Genomic DNA, 24,108 nt, shown 5'->3' on the forward strand with positions numbered 1-24,108 from the left:
AAACTCCACCTCGATATGATCTTTTTCCACAATGAAAATCCTGAGGCCATTTTCCTGCGTGGTCCTATAACAAACAGACAAACGCACACACACTGCTGATAGTGGACACTTGTGTGTGATTAGAGTCATAACAAAGATCTTGTGTTGTGCCCACTAGTAGAGAGAGTGTAAAAGACATCTAGACCACCTGAAACAGGTTAAAGCTGTTGAGTAAATACAGTCTCACAGCCCCTCGTGTCCTTGTGTCACTCCAGTAAATACAGTATTTTAGCCTCTTCTTTTAACTGTTGTTTCTATAGTAGAGTAATTTGCATTGTCCTTAAGTTTTTTTGTCACATTTGATGAGTGTTCAAGCATTGTTTGTTCACTGTATGACACTGGAAGGTCAGACAATTTTGCTTTTATAAACCTTGGATGTGCAGGATGATGGAGGATGTGCAAATAACAGTAAATGCCAGTTTACTGGAGCATTTTTACTGTAATGTTCAGTTGTAGTTGATTCAAATGGATGGATTTTTTTAGGTAAAACACACCTGACTGTAAAGATGAGATACTCATCGCTGTGTAAAAGCCAGAACTCTTAATTGCACCTTTAATTACCTAATTAAGGGCAGTTGCATATTTGCCACAAATATATATATAAATGCAACACATTATGTAGTAATTTGTTATAGTCATGTGATTTCTGATATTTTTTTAAAGTAAAGAGTAGATTTGAAACTAATCCCTAATACCTTTAACTGCTTATTTTTCTACCATTGATTTGCAAGTAAATGCCATGTTCTTAATGTGATTTGCTTTTAAGATGAAACACCATTTAACTTTGTCAGAATGGTGCTATATAAAGTTAATGATAAATATTGCAGCTGTGCTTTAAGCTGATAGTGACTCAAAACAAAAAAAAATGTATTAGAGACTAACACAGCAGCAAAATGATTGATTCTGTTAGTTAAAAATCTGGGCTGTAAACGCTTTTTTTTTTCTACAGAAGTAACCCAATCAGTTTAATCTCATCTCTCCTCTGGCCCTATGTAGTTTCTCTATGCTCTGTCATTTTACCTCCCTCAAAGCAGCTGACATTAATACCTATAACAGTGTGGGCTGAATGTGCCAGCTTGAACTCAAGTATGGGAGTGAATGAAACAAGAATGAAAGCTGCAATATAAGAGAGTGATACAATTCAGACCCAGATTATAAACTACCTGTCAACCTTTTACAGTTAAAGCTGTGCAGGTAAGCTGAAAGAACTATATCATTAAACGTTTTTGGTAAGCCTAAGTACTATTATGAAAGCTTGTTTCCCGTAAATGTCAAGTGTCTGGTTGGAAAAATAACAAACTACAACTCAGAGTGTCAAACTCTTCCTGTAACAGTTACTCAAGTTCAGTGTGATCCGTCCTGAATTCGCCTCAAGCTCCACATGGAGACCACAAGTCCTGTTGACTTCTACAAACACAGCCGAGCAGCGGCCACCACTATCAGCTCTGTGTAATCACTTTTATATGATTGTTATATGATTCAACTATCTGGCAGCCAATGCCAAAGCAAAGCACAGCTGTTGAGTGATTTGAAAACAGTAGAATTTCAAATCTCTCTGGAATGAAGGTCATCTGGGTGATGAGTAAGATGACTCTTGCCTCAAGGCTGTGCTGTCACGCTCAATCAGTGTATGAATCTTTTCTGTTTTTCCTTCCTGAATGTGTCTGTGTTTTGATTATTAAGATAGGATGAAACATTCGGCTCCATGTAGGGAAATTAGGTCTATGCAGAGGAATTCAGCAGGGAGGAAGACAAATGAGCTATGAGGACAAAAATGCAGTGTAAAATAGTTATAAAAACTGTTGACATAATAAAATAAGGAAACCAGAAAGCTGTTAAACCAACAAATGATTGTTGGGTTATATTGAAAAAGGCAGTCAATCGATTTTGCACATCAAGGTTGATTTATTAGTCAGAAGGAGAACTACAAAACATATGTAGAATGTTTTCTGCAGCTCCGGAGGAGCTTGTCAAGTCGGATAAAATAGCTCTAGTGATGATGTCATAGTAATTTCATTGGCGGTTATGTTGAGACTACAAAATTGAAGTTACTGTACAAACTGGGGGTGTGGAGTTTGGAAAATGTGGGTATTCTCCAGGCAGACAGGGTCTAACTAGAAGATGCTATCAGTCTCTTGCAGGTAGCTCAACTTATTGTAAATACAACATACAAAATCAGTGGATTACGCCTTTAATACACTGGTAACAACTGTACTGTAGCTCATGTGAGCTGTCAAAATCCAAATCAAGTCACAAGTCCTCATAAGCAAATTGCAAGTCAAGTGTGAGTATTTTAGGTCTCCAAGTATTGCTTTCTTGCTCATTTCTGTATTTGTTCTGTGATTTTACCAGCTCAAAACTTGAGACTTCACTGAACAGTCTTCAACACCCACTGCATGTGTGAAGGTGTGTAACTGTATGAGTGAGAAGCAGGTCACTGGTGAAAAGGAGCATGTTTTGTCGACTACAGTCTTGGTTTAGACAGACACGCCGGAGAAATGTAAACACTCCAGTCTGTGATTTATTATGCAACCTGTAGGATTTATTATTGTTTGATTGAAACCAAAAATCCTCCAGCTGCTCTTCTCTGCATCGCGTGCTCTTGCTCTCTCTGTCAAAGATTTTATCTTTTCTTTCTTTCCTTTTTTTGTTGAAAATGTGCGTCTGATGCTATAATTAGTTAAACTTCTTTCTCTCATCATTTCTAACCTGTCTCTCTCTCTCTCCACCAAGTTGATCTTTTTTTGATTATTTCAAAAAATTATGATCAAAAGATGAATTGAATCAATTTAAGATTTGTACATTTTGCCTTAAATTGAGAGTAGAGTGAGAGAATAAAGAGACCTTTCTCTTTAATATGCTGATTTTTGTTTTTTTAAAAAACAGAATTCATGTTGCTTATCTTTTTTACTTTACAATTCTAATAAAAGAAAGAAATGGGAGAGTAAAACATTAAAAACTGACGCATCTAAATGATCAAAAAATACACAGACCCAGTCTATCTTGAATGCTGCCCTTTCTGTTCCACTTTGTGCTGCTGTTGAGTCTCTTCTTCCCTGGTTTTGGACAGTTTTGATGCTCTGAACTCATCTGTGATTGTAAATGAAACTTATCTCTCCCTCAGTCTCTCCATTTGTCTCTGGCTGTGCTTTGTCCTCTGTGATAGAAACATAGTTTCCTTGGTGACAAATTTGACCATAGAATGGACCCACCTGGGCAAATCAGCTCTTTGAAATTCTATTAAGGCAGTCTATTTTCTGAGAGGAACAAAAGGGTTACTTTGTTTTTGTTTTTGAATATGATTTTGGGCTCCAACGACTTTTGTTTGGATGTTATTTCACTGACTGGAAACTCAGACTACATGTTTGCCAGCTATGAATGTCAGTTCAAAAATAAAAAACAATATTTGTACAACTACTATCTGTTCATGCCAGCAGATATAGTGAAGCTTAGTATGGTAAAATAAGGACATCAGTTTGGTTTCAGATTATTAGCAAATTATGATTGAATTGATTATCATGGTTTCCAAAATAATGGTAATGTACAAAAAAAGCCACATTAATCACTGTATTATAATGCGCTTACCCTAAAATCACCTATAATGTCTTAGATGAAGCCTTGATACTTAATGATAAATAATGTTATGATGTTATGTAATTCAAATTACTATCTCAAATGTCAACACTGAATCTTTAAACTCCATAAATAATGTTTTATTTCAATCTTTACTACAAAGAATCTTGTCTTTTACTGCATTATCTTTGATTAATGAGCCCCAACTACGTCTACCAAGAGGATAAGGCAGTGTGTATGTTGCGTGAGGTGAAACCCAAGCAAGAGAAGTCTGTAAATCACTGGCTACTGCTCTAAAAACTACTTTGATGCTGAGCAGGTAGAATGCAGTCAGTTTAACAGAGCTTTTTCACTGAAAACAGCTGCCTGCTACACCTGGAGACAAGGCTGATGAGAGCAGTGAGAGTGAACCAAAACAGTTCAGGTTCTTGAAAAGCAAAACAATGAGCTGAAAGAAGCTAAAACACTCCATAGAGCTGAGGGGAACTGCATAGTGGTGTGATACCTCTCTGTTGACTCATCGCAATGAGCAACCCCTTTCACATACAAGTAGTCATGTGATCAGTTGTGATCAAATATTGATTATAGACACTTTAAAGTACAACAAATAAAAACAATATCGTCATATCCCTCACTTAATTTTAAAGTGATAAAATCATAACTACATGACAGTGTTTCACCCACAATTGTTCCTATCATGCACATCTTAACTAAGCATATTCAAGCTTCCTGTAATCACAGTGTATTTCTTTTCAATTCTTTAAGCTAAAATTTTCATTTGGTTACAAAAATGCAAAATTTCTAACTGTCAGAATGTCAGTTGTGCACTTGCGAAAAACAAATAAGAAAAATGAAAGTAAGTAAGTTGATGAGAAAACCAACAGGGAGATGTGAAACACCCTGTCATGAGCACGCTACTTATAACTCAGTCAAAAGACACTGATCCGCGGCCAACATCTCCCAAAGGACTTCACTTCAGCTGACTGTCGGCCTGATAGAGATATACTGTGCTACAAACAACACTGAACAGGAAAATAAATCTTACTTTAACTTTATTTCAGGACGTTGAAAAGTTATGATTGAACTTTGCATCAGATCTCTTGCCAGACTTCTAATGGGGCTTCTGAGGACTTAGACTATCACAGTTTCCCATCGTTCTGTGAGCACGCTGAATTACTAAAGCTGGCATCTTTTCCAGCTGATGTCACCAACAACACAAGCAAGAAAAATATGTGAGGATGAGTAAGGATGTGATTACGCTTGCAAAAAGTCACTTTGCTGAGTTTTGGTGTCCTTAGGTGCCTTCGGCCTGAATTTGGGAAAAAATCACGACTCACAAGGGCTTTATTTACCGGACAGAGTTTGAACCTGTCGTCCTGCCAGGTCAGACACAAGTGAGTCTGATGATTCGCCTGCTGCCAATCACATGTCAGTCTGCTGCTATCCATAATCCCTTGTGTTTTGGGGGTTATTTCCTGTAATGGATGTGAGTTTTAGTTTTTGTTTACCTCGCGGTCATATATCTGCTAGGAACAAAATGACTCTTCAAAGAATCGCAGAGATAAATTGTGTGTTTTAGGGCTGCAAATAATGATTATTTTCGTTAATGTGTTGATTATTTTCTCGACTAACTAATTCGTTGTTTGGTCCGTAAAATGGTGAAAAATGTTGATCACTGTTTCCAAAAGCCCATGGTGACATCCTCAATTGTCTTGTTTTGTCCACAACCCAAAGATGTTCAGTTTACTGTCATAGAAGACTAACAAAACCAGAAAAAAAACACATTTAAGAAGCTAGAAACAAGCAAGAAGAATTTGGACATTTTTTTCTTGAAAAATGAATCAAAACAATGAATTGATTATCAAAATAGTTGGTGCTTAATTTAATAGTTGGCAACTCATTGATTAATTGATTGATTATTGCAGCTCTAGTGTGTTTGTGTGTGTGTGTGTGTGTGTGTGTGTGTTCATATTTCAAGAGAAACAGTCTGGACTTGCATCAGACTCCCATTTTCAACTTCACAACAGTACAATTGAGCTTCAGTGATGTTGTGAGTGCCAGAAGTCTCTAGTCAATATTTAACTGCTGATCTTGTTTTGGCTTCAGGTGAATCACATACTTGACATCTCTCCGTCTGCTCAAAAGAGAGAAAAATAATGGCTTCGTGTCTGGTGCGGACGATATAAAGGCTCAGTTTAAATCTGAGTGAGCATGTGCGTTTTGCGTAAGTGAGTTCATATTAAATTTGGGGATTGTCAGGATTTGTTTGTTCATTTGTTTTCATTGTTCTGATCACGTGTTTTTACTTTAAAGTCTGTCTGCAGAGCAAATTTGCCTCAAAGGGGCAATGAAGATATAACTCAGTTCAATTCTGTCCAATTCAGTTTAGTTCAGTTTTCTAGGAAACAGTTTGGACGTTGTGTTCTCAGTCAGAGCTTTCCCTGCATGCCAAACCATAAATTGTTGCTTGATGAACCATAAACTGTTTCTATGTGTGTGTGTGTGTAAGGAACATCTGATAGCTGGTTAGCAGGTTGGTGCAAGTGTTTTATAGGTTGTAAAATGTACAGTTAGATGTATTTCGTGAGTATGGGAGTGATAGAAACTCAATTTAATGGGCACACAGCAGTACAACAAAAACCTATAAATAATGACACATAACAAAAAAAAGATAATAAATGATCTCTGTCAACCAAAGATGGCAGCTGTAACTGACGGCTGTTTACACGTCCAGTTCCCATTTTTGTGTGAAGAAGGGTTGAATGATCTCCTATTACATATGGCACTTTTCCCAGGATTTCTTGCCATAAATGAAGTTTTTCTGAGTGGTTAATGAATGAACAATATGACTATCTGCACAGTGCTCACTTGAGGTTATCAGGGCAATGAGGGAATATCTGTTGCAGACTCCACCTGTTGAATGCTGCTCTGCACTGTGATTTGAGACCTTGAAGACGTTTGTTCAAGACATTTGTTGAACCACATACCTTTTTTTTTTTTTTTTTAGATTTTGCACTGTGCTTTTTTCACATTTATTCTATGAAAATATTTTGCTTCACAGAGGAACAGTAGACTAAGCAGATAAGTTGATCCAGTTATAGTACTTTAATCATGGTATTTCATGATCAAACTTTAGTATTTAACTACAACAGCTGCACTGTAGTGTTAATGAGGTTTCTGAGAATGCGTCTTTCTTTCTTTCTTTTACATACAATATACTGTAGGAGACAGTTTATTGACACACAAGCACACACTTGACAATATATGATAATCCTGGGTTCTCGGGAGTTAATTTGGTCAAGAATTAACAGTATGTACAGGGGTTTCCTGAGGACTGGAGATGCAGGTTGTGAAATGGATCAGAATTTATTCACTGTCAGAGAATTATAAACTTCTCTGTTTTTTTCTCCCGTATTTCATATTAACTTTAATTTGATTTTGGTAAAAGCCGCAGCTTATTACTGTATTTTGAGACTGACAGTGGCCAAAACATAAGGCAATAAAAGCATGGATGTCTTGGCCGAGGCCAAACAGGGTCACTTCTGTCCACAAATCTGATTAGCAGGTGTCATACTTCCTTCATTATGCTACCTCAGTGTCAGCACACACCGTAACTGATGTTCTCTAGGTTTTCTGTTTATCAGTTCAGAGAGGTTTGATGGTCTATTTTCTCAGTCACACACATTCACATAGTTCAGTTTAGCCCTTTGCTATTAGCCACTGAGCTTCTTCACACACTGTGCTAAAATGCACATCAGATTTCAGATTATCTCCCACTTTACTATGATTTACTGTGTGATGTAAGCCCTCCAATGAAATATACGTTTAATATACGAGTTTTTTAAAAAACTTTTCCCCTGAGTGTTGAAAAAGATAAACAGTTTTTCTTAACTCACACATTAGTCATCCAAATGGGTCACAGCCTGATTTCACTGGGAATTTCATCCGTTGGTTTTGAATTCCAATAAAGCTACATGTTTTTGGGTAAATTTTCCATAAGCATTAAGCAAAAACAAAAACTGAGACTATCACAACATCTGAAATGTAAGGAGTTCTTTTTTCCAGACTAGATGATGGTGTTTTCAGATGATGGTTAACTTAATGTGTAATACAACCTAATTCAAGCAGTTATGGCTTGAGGAAGTTTTCAGTTTCAAAAACAACTCACTGCTCTCTGAATTGACACTTTGCAGGTTGCAGTCTCATATACAATATCTGTATTTATTTACTTTTTTCATTTTGCTTTTCCTTTCAGGTAATAGAAGGCGTACTGTATTATCTGGCATTTTGCAAAACTTTCCACATGACATTTTTCTGACTTTTTCTCCCATAGATAGAAGTCTTGGGAAATTGTGGGGTGAGAAAATTGCAGAAAATTGAAATCAGTAAGAGTGTGGTCCATCTGGTTAAGTTCTGGTGCATGGCCAGAAAATTTGACGGGACAAAGATTTTCTTTTTCCCTCACAATGACAGTGCTCTCCATTGGCATTTCATTTTGAACAATTTGTACTTAATGTGGCTGCAGCATTCTGAAGCAGATGCTCCAAGAAACCATGGGGTGTTCTGAAACACTGACCGTGATAAACTTGAATATATTTAGAAATTAGTGGCATGCTGCTGATGCATCCTAATTTGGGACAATGGAAGATGACGGACATCTTGAAACGAGGCGTCTCTTCCGCTGTCAGATCTGACATAATCCATCAGCGCTGATGTTCTTCTGCTGCTTTTAAGATACTGAAGGATTTTGCCTACAGACAGTTTCTGACTGCTTCGGCTTTTGCCAAAAGATTGAATCTGGACAGTCTTATTTTTCATACTTAATTTATGGTGACTGACAAGTCTGCGTGTGTTTGACTGACAGAAACATATTTAGACATGCATGTTTTTCGTCTGAGGTGTGCAGTAGTTATCAGCCAGGAGTTCTGCAGTCCTTGGAGCTCGGTCCCACGTTTCTGGTACAGCCAGATAAAACTCTGTGTTAGGCTACAAGTCGATCACTTAATTTTCCTTTAATTGGGTTTTATTAAATAAAAACAGTCTTCATTCTCGGGTATAGATAGATACAGTGACTGGCTATCAGAATGGGAAAAGCGGACTGAATTGCAGTTGGAGACGCATCATGGTTTAAACATCCAAAAAAGACAATTCAGGTGTTTTTGCATGTTTTGCCCATTAACTACAATTGCTGACCATTACCTAAGGCTTTTAGATCGTTTTCCTTTCTTCAAATTAGCCAATGGTTTCTGTTCATATCACTATTAAATGAACAAAAACTAGGACAAAAACATTTGCAGGGAACATTTATAGAAATATTTTGTTATTGCCATTTGGTAAAGTAAACAGGCTCTAACACATTGGTCCAAATTTTCCTGCAGGCGTTCGTAGTGACCTGTCCTACCCTGTACAGGAACATCTGCATTTGATATGTTTCTCCATTCAATGTATCAGGTTTTCTCCTTTAATTTGCCACTTGTCTGAATTAGCAATCCAACTTTTTTCTCCCAATTCTGATACCTAAGGTATCTGCCGATACTGAGTCCGATCCAATACAAGCGTTCTCTTTTCCCCAAATATAAAATTTGTAGTGTTTCCTCACTGCATGGAACTCACTGGGATTATTCTTATATAAGTTAACATGAGGCGCATCATGGTTTATACTGTAGGATTGCTTGCTAACAGCGCTGAGCTGCTGTGAGTCAACTGTGATCAGAGCCAATGCTGCAGTCACTCCAGTTTGTCCACAGAACAGCTGAGAGAAAAGGTGTCATACAGCTTCATTACATGCGACTGCTGATCTTTGTCTAACCAATTCAAATGTGCATGGCTTGGCTCAGTCTTTTTTTTAATCTTTTTCCTCTCAAACCAAACTGCTGAACTAATGCTACACAGCTCCTCCATGGTGGTTATGGACCATATTCACACCGTGGTCCCAAAAAGAAGTAAAACTACAACTGTTGGTCAGTGTAACGCTTATCAGTTCAATTTTACATATAAAAAATGAAGTTCAAGTGACCATCTCACCATTCTTGCACAGGCTTTACTTGACATCAGAGGGAAAATGGCCACTGTGTGAATATGGTCCATTGCTCCAGCTGCTAAACTTCTGTTGTTAGTAAGATGTCACATCAATCCTCATTTTCTGACTGTTACTTTGTGCAGAAAATATACTTTTAGAAAAACTAAATAAATTAATGTATTGTTAATATTGTCAACACTTCCAGTTTTACAGTAAAGGACTATCTCTGTCTTCACATTACTGTGAAGCACATGCAGGAAGTGATGAAAAATTGGTTGTCCCTGAATGCACTAATCGTCCTGACAAGCAGATAAAGCCACATAATTTTCACTGTGATGGTTTGCCTAAATCAAGCAAGTCTTAAGTCTCTGCAAATCTGCTTTTTAAGGTGATTTTATATTAGAAAAAAAACAGTCTATCCATTGATAGTAGACCTTTGAAAATAGTTCAAAGTGGAGTAAAATGTGGTATAAGTATCCAAAAGTGAGAGTCAGAAAAGGTTGAGAAATGCTGCTGTGTTATAATCACTGCATCATATTCATCAATGTTTTGCTATGAGTCACAAGAGATAAAGTTAGGTTTTAATGACTGGACAAGGTTTCAAACAGGACAAGTGAATATGTGAATAAAAATGCAAATGAGCGACAAATTAGATCATCTTCCATTTTGCTGCCCTCACACACACACACACACACACACACACACACACACACACACACACATATGCAAATACACACATATACAGTACAGGATTTAAAATTGAAGCAGCATCTCACTATCAGGTGGTTCATCTCTGAGCAGGAAGTGAGCTGGTTTTACTTCAATGGGACAAGGGGATCAGGTCCAAAACTTGGTCAGATGAAATCATTCTCATTCTTCTAACAAAACAAGCTCTGTTTTTAGAAAGGAGGGGATTGTCTTTGTTTTCTTATAGCTAGTGCTTGGTATATGACACGAGTCTGTACAGTTAATACAAGGACCATAGAAGGAAATTTAATTTTAAGCATCAGTATGCATGACTACTTTAAAGCAGATGTGTATTGCAGTTGTTGGCATCAAACTGTGGAAATTTCTACAGAATGAATTAAAGAGTTGTATAAATATCTTTCAGCTCAAGAAAATGTATAAAGAAAGAATAATCAGACTATATGAAGTTGTCAGGTAATGGGTTTCCTTAGTTGATGGTGAATTATTGTGTTTGGCTTTTGATTGTTGTTTTTCTCATGTTACTGTAAGTGTTGGTTGTTAAGTAACTGTAATTGACAGACCATCTACGTCTATTGTTTATTTATGTTTTGAGTAAAGAGCAGGCAAAATAAGATTTTCTTGTTTTCCTTTTCCGTCATGTATAAATTGAGTTGTGTTTTGATCATGAATCTTTTATCATGCATTACCATGAGTGGAACAAATACATAATGAAAAGAAGTGAAATGAATGATCACATCCGTTGTAAGAAATTCAATATAGACATTTAACCAGAGTGATCAAATCAGAACACCCGCCAGTGTGAAAATAAAAATGACGTTATATATGTAATCAGGACTGCATTGCATTCATTTAGTAAAAGAGAGCCTGTTCTTTATAGGATCTGTTGAAAGATGTGGTGATGAAGTGTCAAGTCCTTGTAAGAGGAGGATTTTCTGTCCTAGAAACCCAGATCATGCTTATAAAAGGGCTGCAGGACACCAGTGTTGCTTGGTGCCAAAGCAGTTTGTGGTGCAGTCCATGTTGTTTTGGTCCACAACTTTATTTTTTTTAAAAACACTTCTTTGCCCTTTAAATCTAGTTGTAGTGAGTAGTGTCTGATCAGTGTTTTTAATGTTTTTGAGAAACCTAGACACTCCAGTTGAGCGTCCCAGGTCTCCCAGAACATGTTTTGATGTTGGAATGTTGGAGGAATCAAATTTGACTCGGACCTTCATCAATCGTCTGTCACTTTCTCTCTCTCTTGAAATTTCTATTTAATTAGCCTCTGGAGAGGTTGACATGGTTGACCTTTTATTATTGTATGTTTATTTTAGGATTTTGTCGTGTGTGCTTGAAGATGCATTTGGCTACTGTGTGAATGCTCAGTCTATTGGTCATGTATCTGTTTTAATTATCATGCTCTCTGTTTAAAGGTGATGTTCTGTTGTGCCCCTCGATGTTTCACTCTGTGGTGTTTTCAATCTGTTTGGTCTCAAGAAGAGAGACAAGACTCTTATGACTTGAGGTTTTTGAAAGAAACCAATGCCTCTGACGTTAGATGGACCTGGACGAGGTCAGCAGATACATGTATATCTTATGCATTTATCACCAGGTCAAAACAAATATCAAGGAGGAGGGAGTTATTTGTCTCTAAAAGCATGTAATGTGTTATTAATATGGTTGACTGTCCTGTATTACATCCATAATCTTACATGTCAAAACAAAAACAAATCCAACTAATACATGGCAGCGTGATACCTGGTAAAAAGCTCATATATCATAGCACAGAGGTTACACTTCAGCTTCCTGTTTCTGTGTTTCAGCCTTTGTTTTGTTTTTAGGATCACATCTCTTGTGAAATCAAAGCACAGTATAAAACCATTTTGTTCATGCATGTCAGTTCAGGTGCCAATCACAAACACTCACTGACCGAGGAATCTGAAGCGAGCAGCTGAAGTCCTACTTGGATTTCGGGTCCCAAGTTGCACCTTTCAATCACCCGTTCATCTGTCCAACATTTTTGTTGTACTGGAAATACTAAAACCATACTGGCCCAGATTCCAGGGTATCAGAGTGAATTCACACTGACAATTAGCCAGCGAAATCCTCCCGAGTGTTGGAGCTGTCCAAGCTATGCTTCAGTCTGTACTTGTTGTTCTATTTCTGCTCTCGTGTGGTACGACAGAAATAAGGACAGAGAAGTAAAAGTCTTAATTTATTATTTAAAGTTTCAACTATTTTGACTTTTTTTTCAATTAATGTTTTAGTCATACATTTACATTTAGATAACAGTTGCATTATTACAATCACATGAACATACATACAGACATATAATATGTCTTTATTCAGGGTCTGTCCAGTCTTTTTGTTAACAACTATAAGAAAAAAAATCTGCAGTCCAGTGATAACATTCAAATCTAGCCAGACCACAAAACACAGAACACAAAAATGTACTTCATTAAATAAATCTTCTCCAGCTGCCCTGTAAGTATCCCACTCATAAGTTACCATAGTTCTTAATACCTCTATCCATTCTTTAAAAGTGGATAAGGTAGATGATTTCCGGTGGCATAGAGTTATCCTACACTCTGTTATCATAGCTAAACTGCACCATGATTTCTGGTTTGACATGGACATCGTCTGGTGTCTCAAAAGAGACATATTGTGCTTTTGATCAAGTGTATTCAAAGTTCTTATTCAAGAAAGAAATTATTTCATCTTACATGTTTGTCTGTTTTATCACAATCGTATAACATTTGCACCAGAGTTCCCATCTTTATATTATATCTCCAACATCTATCATTGTTTCTAAGTTTGCTATTTTGGCAGGAATCCAGTATGATCTATTTAACATCTTATAAAATTAAGTTGTGACTGTATTTGACGTGAGTAACAATACCATTTTGCAAAAGGTTTTTTCCAGTTATCTTCTGAAATCTCCTGATCTTGGTCCCTTACCCAGCATATTTTAGTTCATGTAATTTTCACAGTTGTGTACTTCTAATATATTCATAGAATTTTGATGCTTTTCTATTTATGTCCTATCTTAAGTGAAAATTTAATTCGCTTAACTGAATTCCAGTTGTACTGTGCAGAATGTGTTCTTTATTTGAGAGAATGCAATGTCTAATTTGTAGAAATCTCCAAAATTCGGAGTTATGAAAATTATATTACTTTTAATTTTGTCAGAGGATCTGAATCCATTTTCTCCCATCACATCATCAAGAGTATGAATACCAGACTTAATCCATTTATCACCAAAAAGACTCTTATCTGTAAACAGTTTCTTAGGTTCATGGCTTTTCTTCCTGCGCAAATAAACTTCTCTATCGTCACATTACATGTTTTGAGTAATTAGTAATTATTTTTACCAAATTAAATCTACCAATCAAGGAAATATTCAATTTATCCTTGTTTTTTTTAATAAAATTTGGGTTTTTGGAATGACTGATAATATGTTGGCTTCCATTATTTTTTTCAGACTTGGTGTTAATTTGATGCATTGATATTTTAAGGCTTCTGGCATCCCTTTAAAAGTTCCATTTTTTTCTGATATATGGAGGGCACATCTTTGATAGTGGCATGGCTTCTGATTTAAACCAGTTAACTGTATATCCAGATATCTCAGAAAATGAGTTTATAACTGAACACATTTCTGGTACAGCAGCTTCAAGGTCTCTAGATATCAATAAAACATCATCTGCATAAAGAAAAAGCTTGTGTTCTTCCTACCTTCTGTCAGGCTAAAGCTAAGGGTTCAAGAAATATGGCAAAAATGTAAGGTGACAAAGGCAATCTTTGACAAACACTACAGTTTAACTTGATTTGAGATGACATAATCCCATTGGTTAATACTGTGGCTGGATTATTATACATTAATTCCACCCACTTCCTAAATAATGGTCCAAATCCAAATTTTTCTAAATTATAAAACAAAAAAGGGATCTCCACTCTATCAAATGCTTTCTCAGCACCTCATGAGAAGGCAACTATTGGCATGTCATAATTTCTTGTCTTCCACATAATATGCAACAGTCTACAAAGATTTTCGGCAGAGCTCCTGCCTCACATAAACCCTACCTGATCCTGATGGATATGTGGCAGGATCTCTTCCAATCTAGTTGCTGAGACTTTGGTGACACATTAATTAGAGATATAGGGCGGTAATTAGCACATTGCTGTGGATCTCTTTCCTTTTATGCAGTAGTGTAATAATTGCTGACCTCATGCTCTCAGGTAGCCTGACTCTTTGTAGAGCATCTCGATAAGCGACCAATAGCTTGGGGCAAGTTCATCCACGAATTTCCAACTGAAATCTACTGAAAACCCATCATTCCCTGGGGCCTTTCCTATCCTGAGACTACCAACTGTTTTTTTGATTCCTTCTATGGAGATATCTTCCTCCAAAAGTGCTTTCTCATCCTGTCTGAGGTAGACAGTTCTTGGTAAAATGACCTCAGTGTGGTTATTTTGACATTTCTATATTAATGAGCAAATTGGAAATAATAACACTATTATCAATAATAACTCTATTTGTCTGTCTGACTCCATGTGTTCAGGCTGAAATTCTTTAAACACAGTAGGCCTTTATGCTTCAGTAAATGGTCATACAGTAGTAAGTTAAAGTGGTCTGAGGTCAGAAACCTCAGATTTAAAGCAGTAAAACCTCCTCCAGTAACGTCTGCTCAACTGGTCAAGGGATTTAAAACTGCAACCTGACGGTCACAGGCTCACTTGTAACACCGATGCCATGATCCTCTGTGTTCCTGTGGAAAAACACACCTTATCTTCCTTCCTCATCAGCGCTCCAACCTCACTACTTAAGCTCCGAAAGTGAGGAGATAAGAGTGAAATTTGATTATTTAATGTCCCCGAAAGATATTAGCACAAAATCAAAGGAACACAAACCTTTCCTCTATCTCATGTTGATCTCACTTGAGGTGACGTCACAGATCAGATGATGTTTTCATGCAAGTGACTCGGTGCCTGCTGTACGAGATTGTGGTTTTGTGTTGTGACTGAGAAGGAGACAGGGAATTTGGCAATTGGAGTGGTGTACAAAGTGGAAATGTATCCTATTTCACATGTGCTTCCAGTTGTAAAACTGTTAAGAGGGTTTTTTTTTTTTTATTATTTCTTGCAGACAGGAAGAAACTGCAGGAAACCCGTCTTTTTATAGCTTTTAAAAGCAACAAGAGGATTGTACCTGAGATTTTTACTCTCACAAAAGACATGGAAGCACAAAAGGCCAAGATTGATAAAGTTGTACAATATGTTCACATGTATTGTGTCTTTGCATGAAATGCTTGTTTTGCAGTGTTTAAATATATTTGAACCGCATCTTAATCAGATGACAGGTATTGAATGTGGCTTTGAAACTTTATTTTTTTAGATCAGAAATCAATTCAAATTAAAAACTGTGCATATATTATCATTGTGATGATAACACTGTCTACCTGGAAATGGTCATATAGTGACATTTCAGGGTCAGGATTTCACTATGCCTTGGGGAAAAGCATCCTTAAAGGTTTATAAAGTTGAAAGTGAACTTGCCTCTGTTAATTAGTAGCTTGTATTTTTTTTTCTGTGATTTTCTTTTTTTCTATTTTATAAAAGCCAAAAGCCTTTTTTGTCTAATATCCAAATGTCATAGCAAGACCAGTAAGTGGGCCACCATGGGAAGTTTACTGGGAAAAAATGACACAGAACACAATCAACAGCCTGAAGCAGTAGAAACTGTTGACACCACACAGCTAGGAGTAGAGGAAACAGCCAACATAAACAAAATAAATAAATAAATATAGTTTTAAAAAGTCTCATCTGCAATGCTTGCTGTCAGTAAACCCCACCAACCACCACAAATGAATTAAATTCCTTTAAATCAGATCAAGGAAGTCAAATTTCCTGCTTTCTCAGGATCTTTTCCTAAGCATGTAGCCTTTTGAAGCGTGTTTTGATCCACAGCTTCAATTTGTCAGACTGGAATTCAGCCACAGATCAAACTAACTAACAGATAACAGCAAAGCTGGCAGCCTGCAGATGCCAGATGCAGTAATGAATAGTACTATAAGTTGAATATGACCTGCACTGAGCTGTTTATAACTTGCCTTTTTTTCTGAGAGCTGCTACTAAGCAACAGATTCCCTCAGCTTAAAGATCTTCAGTTTGTGGATTAAAAAAATATATGCCTTATATGTATTTAAAATGTATTGGATGACATTTAAATTACAGCTTATTTTAAAGGCTTAGCTCTCTGTTTTTGGACCAGAGGAAAAACCTGAGGAAAAACCCTGTGATTGAGGTTTGTGTCGATACAGTCGCAGTTTTTTTCTCATAGGATTCAAATAAAAATCAGCTCAGAAACCCTTACCCAAGCTTCTAAAGATGCCAAATTAAAGAATTTATGACTTAAGAGTTATTTGATTTCTTTGATTCTTTTGTGCAATCAGGATGAAAAAAATGTATTTAAATCCATGGACTACAGCTTGAAATGATTAAATCATTTTTAGCTCAGATGAATGTGGCAAACATGTTAGAAACAAGACAAAGAGACAACAGCCATGCTACCGGCTCTGTGAGGCTGTACTTAAAGGTGCAGTGTGTAGAGTTTAGTGTCATCTAGCAGAACAGACTTGGCAGAAATGGAATATAATATTCATATAATAAGTATGTTTTAATTAGTTATAATCACTTGAAAATAAGAAACATATTTTTCGTTAAGTTAGACTGAGCCCTTTGTATCTACATAGGTAGCGGGTCCTCTTCCACTGAGCTCTCCATGTTGCACCGCCATGTTTCTACTGTAGTCCAGAATGGACAAACCAAACACCGGCTCTAGATATGGCCTTTTAGTTTTTTTAGTTAGATGCCACTAAATTCTACTCATTGGTCCATTAAATAACATCAGCATGCTAACAAGGTCACAGTGACAATGCTAACACGCTGATATTAAACAGGTATAATGTTTACCATGTTCGCCGTCTTCCTATTTGGTCAAAAACCAAAGTATTGGACACATTTAAATTTTGACCTGATAGTGACAGTCAATGAAAAGTTAAGGAATCACCAAAGTTTTTACAGTTCATCATGTGGGGAACATGAACATGTGTACCAAATTTCATGGAAATTCATCCAATAGTTTCACTAAAACCCACAAATGTTAACGGTGGTGCTACAGAGGAAAAGTCAGGGGATCACCAGAGTCAGAAGGATTTATTGTTTGGGAGCCAGTCATGTCTGTGTGCCAAAACCTCTAGTAGATGTTGTTAAAAATGCTGACCTGTCGGTGGGTCCAGATGATAAATCAGGGGGATTTCATGGCAATTTCTCCAATAGTCGTTGAGATATTTCAGTCTAGACCAAAGTGGTAGACAGACTGACATGACCATTCCTAGAGCAATCCTGCCAGCATGACATGGCTAAAAAGGGAGCTAAACATTGTGCTGTATATCCACCAACAAACAGGATTTGCTTCAGTGTATGTTAGTCCTGCTGTCCTCACCCCTGCAGTTCACTTCAGGTTCAGTTTATACTGCAGTAACAGAACAGAAACACACATTAGATATTTGAAGATTCCCATGAGAAAAATTAGTAAAACACCACATGACGTTTCTCTTCTCTGTCCTTGTGACCATGCAGGATGCTTTGGTGTTCCCTAAAAGTTTTTATTGTATCATACTTGACAGCTGACAGCTTCATAAAATGTTTCACTGCCCTCAAACTATACAAATCGACGGAAAATCACCAAAATGCACATGTATAGCAAGAGAAATCTTATTTATTTTCCTGTCACCTTTTTTTATCCTCTTTTTTCTCAAGCCGGTTAGTGAAAAAGCAGAAAGCGAGACAGATTAGTGGAAATCTCTGGAGGGACTGAACCACTAAACAGTGTTAGCCCTGTGGTTTCTTCATGAAACTGATGTTATAAGATTTGATTTAACTTGTGGGAAAGTTCCAACACTCCATTTCCCCATTTTTTTAAGTCTAGGAATGTTCAGTTATGAGGGGAAAAATAACTGTTTCAGGGGTTTTTTTTAATGCTACAGATGAGACTCAACAAATTGAAGCCACACTGCCTCCAGTTAAAAGCTGCTACACTTAATGTCAGAGGCAAGATATATGCAGTATAGTGAACTAATATATTTAATGTGTATGTGTTTAAGTGTCATACATCATCTGATATGTAGTCAAAACATCTGCTTTGGCCTCACAGATAAGATTTAAGGATAACATGGCTGTGTTTTGCCTACAGTATGAACAATACCATATATGTAAGTACAGCAAAGTGACCTGTATCTCAACTGAATTAGTAAAGTGAATTAATTTGTGGTGATGAGAAGTATAAACAACATCTTTGCTGTACTATATCAGCGGTATATTAGTGCTTTTGGTCAAACTGTACATGATGAATTTGCAAATGTAAATCATTCTTAAGCTGCAGGATGAAGCCTAATCCAAAGCAGTATAAATTTAATGCTGCTACAGTTACAAAGGATGTGGTTTTGATCTTCATCCCCACAAAGATGTTGCATGTAGTTTTCACATAATGCCGATCTCAGGGTCAGATCTTACAGATAAGCAGGGTTTTCTTTTAACTCATAAAGAGCAATAGATGAAAAAAATTCAGCTGCAAGAGGGGCTATTTAAGGATTTCTGCATGACAATTCAATTAAAATAAACTCAATAAACTCCTCAAGGCAGTGGGGACAGCTGTTGTTGGCAGAGGTTTGTTGTTGACTTGGGACTTGTGGCTCCAAAGGGAAGCTGTTGGCTATCGATCAAGTTTTTCAGACTACTATGTTACTAAAGTTGAAGAATGCTTCAGCAGAGAATATGCTATAAATACTTTTGTTCTGTATGCTAATATTCTCATATTTTAGCCGCTGTTTTAATTTAACAGTCTTTTTCAGCATGACTATGTAATATCTGTCCAGGGACTGCAAATGAAAAACAGTCTTTTGGCTAACTGTGGCACAATTACAGCAATGTTTATTAATGTGCTCTGCTCCAGTTAAATAACCCATTAAATCAATAATAAATAACCCAACCACTGTATCAAATTTGTTTATCTGAAAAGCAGGATATGTGCATTTTAGTTTCAGATAAACTTTACTCTTCACCAGTGAGTGGTGTTAAATCAAAAGCAAAGACTGAACTCCAAACTGTCTTAAACATAAGTTACTGAGTTAAACTTTTGAAGAAAAATGTTTGGTGACGTTACATGCTTTTAATAAACGTAAACTCCTGGCGACTCAAGCTTGATTAATGTTTCTTTGATTATGTTTAGGGAACTAAAAGCACTTGGTTAGAGATAAGGAAAGACTGAGGTCTTGGTCCAGTAGCAGGCAGTAGAAGGCAACTTAAGTCGACTCCAACTTGAAGCAAGAGATAGATCTTTTCCCATCAGTCTCTGGTTTTTACACCCAACCATCCACCCCGAGCTCCTCCTCAGGACTTTTCACTAGGTATAAGAGGGTCACACTTCCCGCTTTGGAACAAAATGTTGCCAGTGAACCCTATCCAGGCCACAATTACATTACCTTCAAAATGTATTGCAAATACACATTAGTGATACATAAATGTAATTGCGACAGCATTGGAGTTTTGAGGAGAAGTTTCTGACCTCAGACTCTCATTCCAAGTTTATTTGTAATCTGGCCTGTTTCCCTGAATTTCCTCCTCAGTATTTCAGGGTGATGTCGTCTATTACTAATCCCTACCCCAGTGGCTGTTGGGGAAACTCGTCCACAACTATGTGAATGACTGACTGACTGACTGACTGACTGACTGACTGACTGACTGACTGACTGACTGACTGGCAGGCAGGCAAGAGAGAGACAGAGAGACAGAGCTGTTTGGACAGTAAACAGACTCCCAGTACAGAAAACACATAAAACAGAGGAGCAGAAGTTACAGAACATTTGTGTTTATCTTTCCCTCGTCGCCTCCTCACCCACTTTGGAGATGCCTCCACATAGAACTCTGTGTGTGTGTGGTGAATTATCTGATAACAACTCACTAAACATGAGGACTTACCAGAAGGATTCAACCCGGACGTTTTCCAGTAGGTCCTTGCTCGTGAGGTCCTACAGTCTTCACACAGAAGGAAAAGTTTCCTCCAGAGCCACTTCAGGCTAGTGCAGGGTTTCTGAATTTTACTGAGATGTAAATTTAAATAAAGAGTAATTTATAGTTTAACCAAAGGCACACTGGTGGAAACACTCATTACTCTCCATTCTTTCAGTGGGACATTCAAATGTTTAGCATGTTCTAAACCACCAGCAAAATGGTCATCCCTGCAACTATGAGGAATTTGAATCACAATATTTTGAGGGTTTTGTAAAGCTTCCATGCAACTTCATAAAAAGCATAATTGACTCTTGTCACTCTGATACTAATTTTTCTTCCTAATATATTACATTACTATCACTGAATATGAGTTTGGAAGAGGAAGTAATTATCAGTTCAAAAGTGAACATCTTCCCTCTATCCATAATAATCATGCAGTGCATTGTAGATTGCTTGTTTTCACTCATATAGGTTGGTCAAAATTGAAACATTATTTCACCTGTAGAGGGCAGAATAGTATGATTTATGGTCAAGAAGATTTGCACAAAATTAGTGTTAATGAAATTTTAAAGTTAGTGAATATATATATATATATATATATATATATATATATATATATATATATTTCGAATTATTCCAATGGCATGAATCTTTGTTTTTGGAAAAAAAGAGAGCAAGGTGGGAACTTCAGCCACTGAAGGTCAGCAAATACAAGATGTTCAACTAGTGTTAAGTTGCTCTTTAAGTAGACCAATAGAGGCTATAGAGGGTATTTACAGTGATATAAGACACCACAGAGTGTGTCTGCTAAACTAACTGATATGATTTTGTAGCTGTAAGGCACAGCTTTCAGGATTTTCATGTTTTTTCAAACTTCATTTTCAGTCTCACATTAGTGGTTTTAGATAACTGGGTTAAACTGGACTTGTTTACAGTCAGCGTGACCACTGGTGGAAGAAAATCTAATTTTACCACTCCAATTGGAATACAAAACTAACAGGCCAATATCTGATCTTTAGTAAAAGGTCAGTATTAGCTCAATGTATTTCAAAATGTCAATATAATCAATATGTACTTACTGCTTTTTTGTCACAATTCCCATGTTTGTGTGTTTTCTTCCAGAACATCATGGATAAACATGTATTCAGATTATAAACAAATGCATTTTGCTTTTGTTTTCTTGAGCTCAATCCATCTGCTTGTAAATAGACCAGTGAAAATATACAGTACACTGACTAAATCACCAATTATTATTCATTTTTGCCATGTTATGTATTTTTTTATTGCTACTTTAAATAAACTGCTGCACTGCAAAAACAAATTCCATACCCTCTTTTTACCATTTTAAACTATTATTATCTGCTTGTATCCTATTTCTCATGTCTCCCTCCTCTTGCTCCCCCATGCAGAGGACTCTGGCACCTACTTTGAGAAGAATGTTGACAACGGTTCCCAGTCGCTCTTGTCTTATTTCCCATGCCTCTTAATCTTCTGTTCCCACTGACTCTGCCACAGAAACTTATTTCTGCCAGCAGACCTGTGTTGCAACTTTGACTGCCTTGACTGAAACCTTCCCTCCAAACCTTTTCTTACATTCAGGCTATTTAATTTATTTTTTAATTTGATTGTTAAAGCAGAATTTTTGTTCAGGAATTGCCTGGTTTAACACTTAAACTAAAATTCACTAAAGACATCTTTGTCTCTCTTTCAGATTGTCCTTCCTGCCAAACCGGAGCTACAGCGACAACGGACGCACGATACTGGCCAACGAGCAGGAGTCCCAGGACTCTCTAGGGACACTATGAGGATGACTTTGCAGTAGGAGGCCTGCGATGATGTCATCTTAGCAATGACAGAGGCAGGATGATGTCACCTTACTGATGACGGAGCTGTGATATATTCAGATGTGGAGGACCTTTGAGACTTCTCTGTGAACAGTCTGCTGTGATCAGACCTGACTGTTCCAATTATGAGGATGTTGTCTTACCAGGATATCCACTCTATGATTCAGCTTCATCATTACTTTTTTATATATGTTGATGCTGCGGGGTAATCCAGAGGTTAGTGGGACTATTGCTGGGTGCAGAAAGTCAAATCTGACTCTAAATTAGCAAAATTAAGCATATAGACTACGTGTGTCCATGGACAGACACACCACCAACATGTTGCACCCTCATTTTAAAATCCAAAGAACTGTTCTGGTCAGTCAAACATCTGGATCATGGGATGTAAAGATCAAGTCAGCAGTTTCAAATCAGAAAAAGGAGCTGACTACTAACCGAACTCTGGCTATCACAATGGGAGATGTCTCTTCTGCTTTTAAACCTCTTTGATGACATTCCATAACATCTTAAAGCTGGCATCTTTTTGTGCCATGTTTGTAAAAGAGAAACAAGTTAGAGCTTACTGCCAGCCGGTCTTACAGGTGACTGCAGGTCCTACTAGATTACAGTTCACTTTGTTGTAAAACTATTTGTATGCTTACATTTTATCAGCATCAATGATATTTAAAGGGGACCTATTATGCTCATTTCCAGCTCTATATTTTTGTTTTTGGACTCCACTAGAGTAACTTTGCATGATTCACAGTTCAAAAAACTCCTTATTTATCTTAAACTGGCCCTTTATGCAGCCCCTCAGTTTAGCCTCTGAGCCCTCTCTATTTTGCTTTCCAGACATATCAGAGTTGTGTTGAGTTACTGCCGATGAAAACTCAACATTTCCTGCTTTACTGCTTCATATTAAAAGCGTTTAAATGACTAAATAACAGGAAACTTTTATTGTGAAGAATTTGCAGGAAATGAAACGTGTTCATCACAGGTTGACACAACAAGATACAGAGATATTTGGAGCTATTTGTTCAGCAGATGAGAAATAATGCAGAGAGGAATAGTACAAGCAGAAACAGGTACAGTGATGATGATGTTTGATGATGAGCTGCAGAAGACCAGCATACCTCCAAGAGGGTAACAACTTATTTTACTTTGCTGTGCTGTGTAATGGAAAAACACTCACAGTATGCCAGCTCAACTCAAGTCATCACCCAGCGTGACTACCCCCAAAACAATGGAAAAATGCCATGTTAGTGGAGCGGAGCAGTGAACTTGTGTGCTGTGCATCAATCAAATGACCATTTAAAGAAATCTGTCACAAGGTGACATCCACTAAGGCTGAAAATAGAAAAAAACGTTCAGCAGTCTGAAGCCTGTGCTTTTTGCTCACAGGGTTTACTTCTACATAAGTTTACCTCGTTATTTGACACTTTGACCATGTTTAATATGAACATCCGACATTGTAACATTATATATGCAGTGTTTCCCCTAGTTTGACTGCTTTAGGGGTTGGGGGGGTGCTGACCAAAACTCAGGAGAGACCCAGCAGCCAGACATTTTGTCCGTTTAGGAGTGGCTGAGACTGACACTAAAATGAGAATAGCTGGTCTGCCTAAAAGGTCAGTCCATATCAAGTGAACCTGGTCAGTTACACTAACCCATTGTCGCTAACTTCTGGGCTAACCTCCTTGACTTTTTCAGCAGTTGGGGAAACAACAGACGAGACTTTTCTTGGTCTGTTGAAGCTGCAGGGCTTAACTGACACACTGTAGCCTGTACTGTACATTTACTGCCAGATTGACAATTTACTGCTAATCTTTTCTTCTGCTCCACCCACATTCGACATCACTTTTCTGACGCTCACTCTACTTGCTCAACCACACACTCGCT

At 37.2% G+C, this 24,108-nt stretch overlaps 1 protein-coding gene across 2 annotated transcripts in view; it reads left to right on the forward strand.

Moving 5' to 3' along the window:
- The window catches only part of si:dkey-247m21.3 (5-hydroxytryptamine receptor 4), a 57,878-nt gene extending 34,370 nt beyond the window's left edge, over positions 1–23,508 (forward strand). Inside the window, exon 5 of one of the 2 annotated variants that reach the window (XM_044334412.1) lies at positions 22,098–23,508. In XM_044334412.1, coding sequence (XP_044190347.1) covers positions 22,098–22,191 — 94 coding nt within the window. In that variant the 3' untranslated portion in view covers positions 22,192–23,508. Of the gene's footprint in view, positions 1–15,461; positions 15,574–22,097 lie in introns of those variants that run through there. The other variant, XM_044334415.1, reaches the window with a different exon arrangement.
- Positions 23,509–24,108: the final 600 nt, after the last annotated feature.

The sequence above is a fragment of the Thunnus albacares genome, chromosome 18 (genome assembly GCF_914725855.1).
Source record: "Thunnus albacares chromosome 18, fThuAlb1.1, whole genome shotgun sequence".
Classification (NCBI taxonomy): Eukaryota; Metazoa; Chordata; class Actinopteri; order Scombriformes; family Scombridae; genus Thunnus; species Thunnus albacares.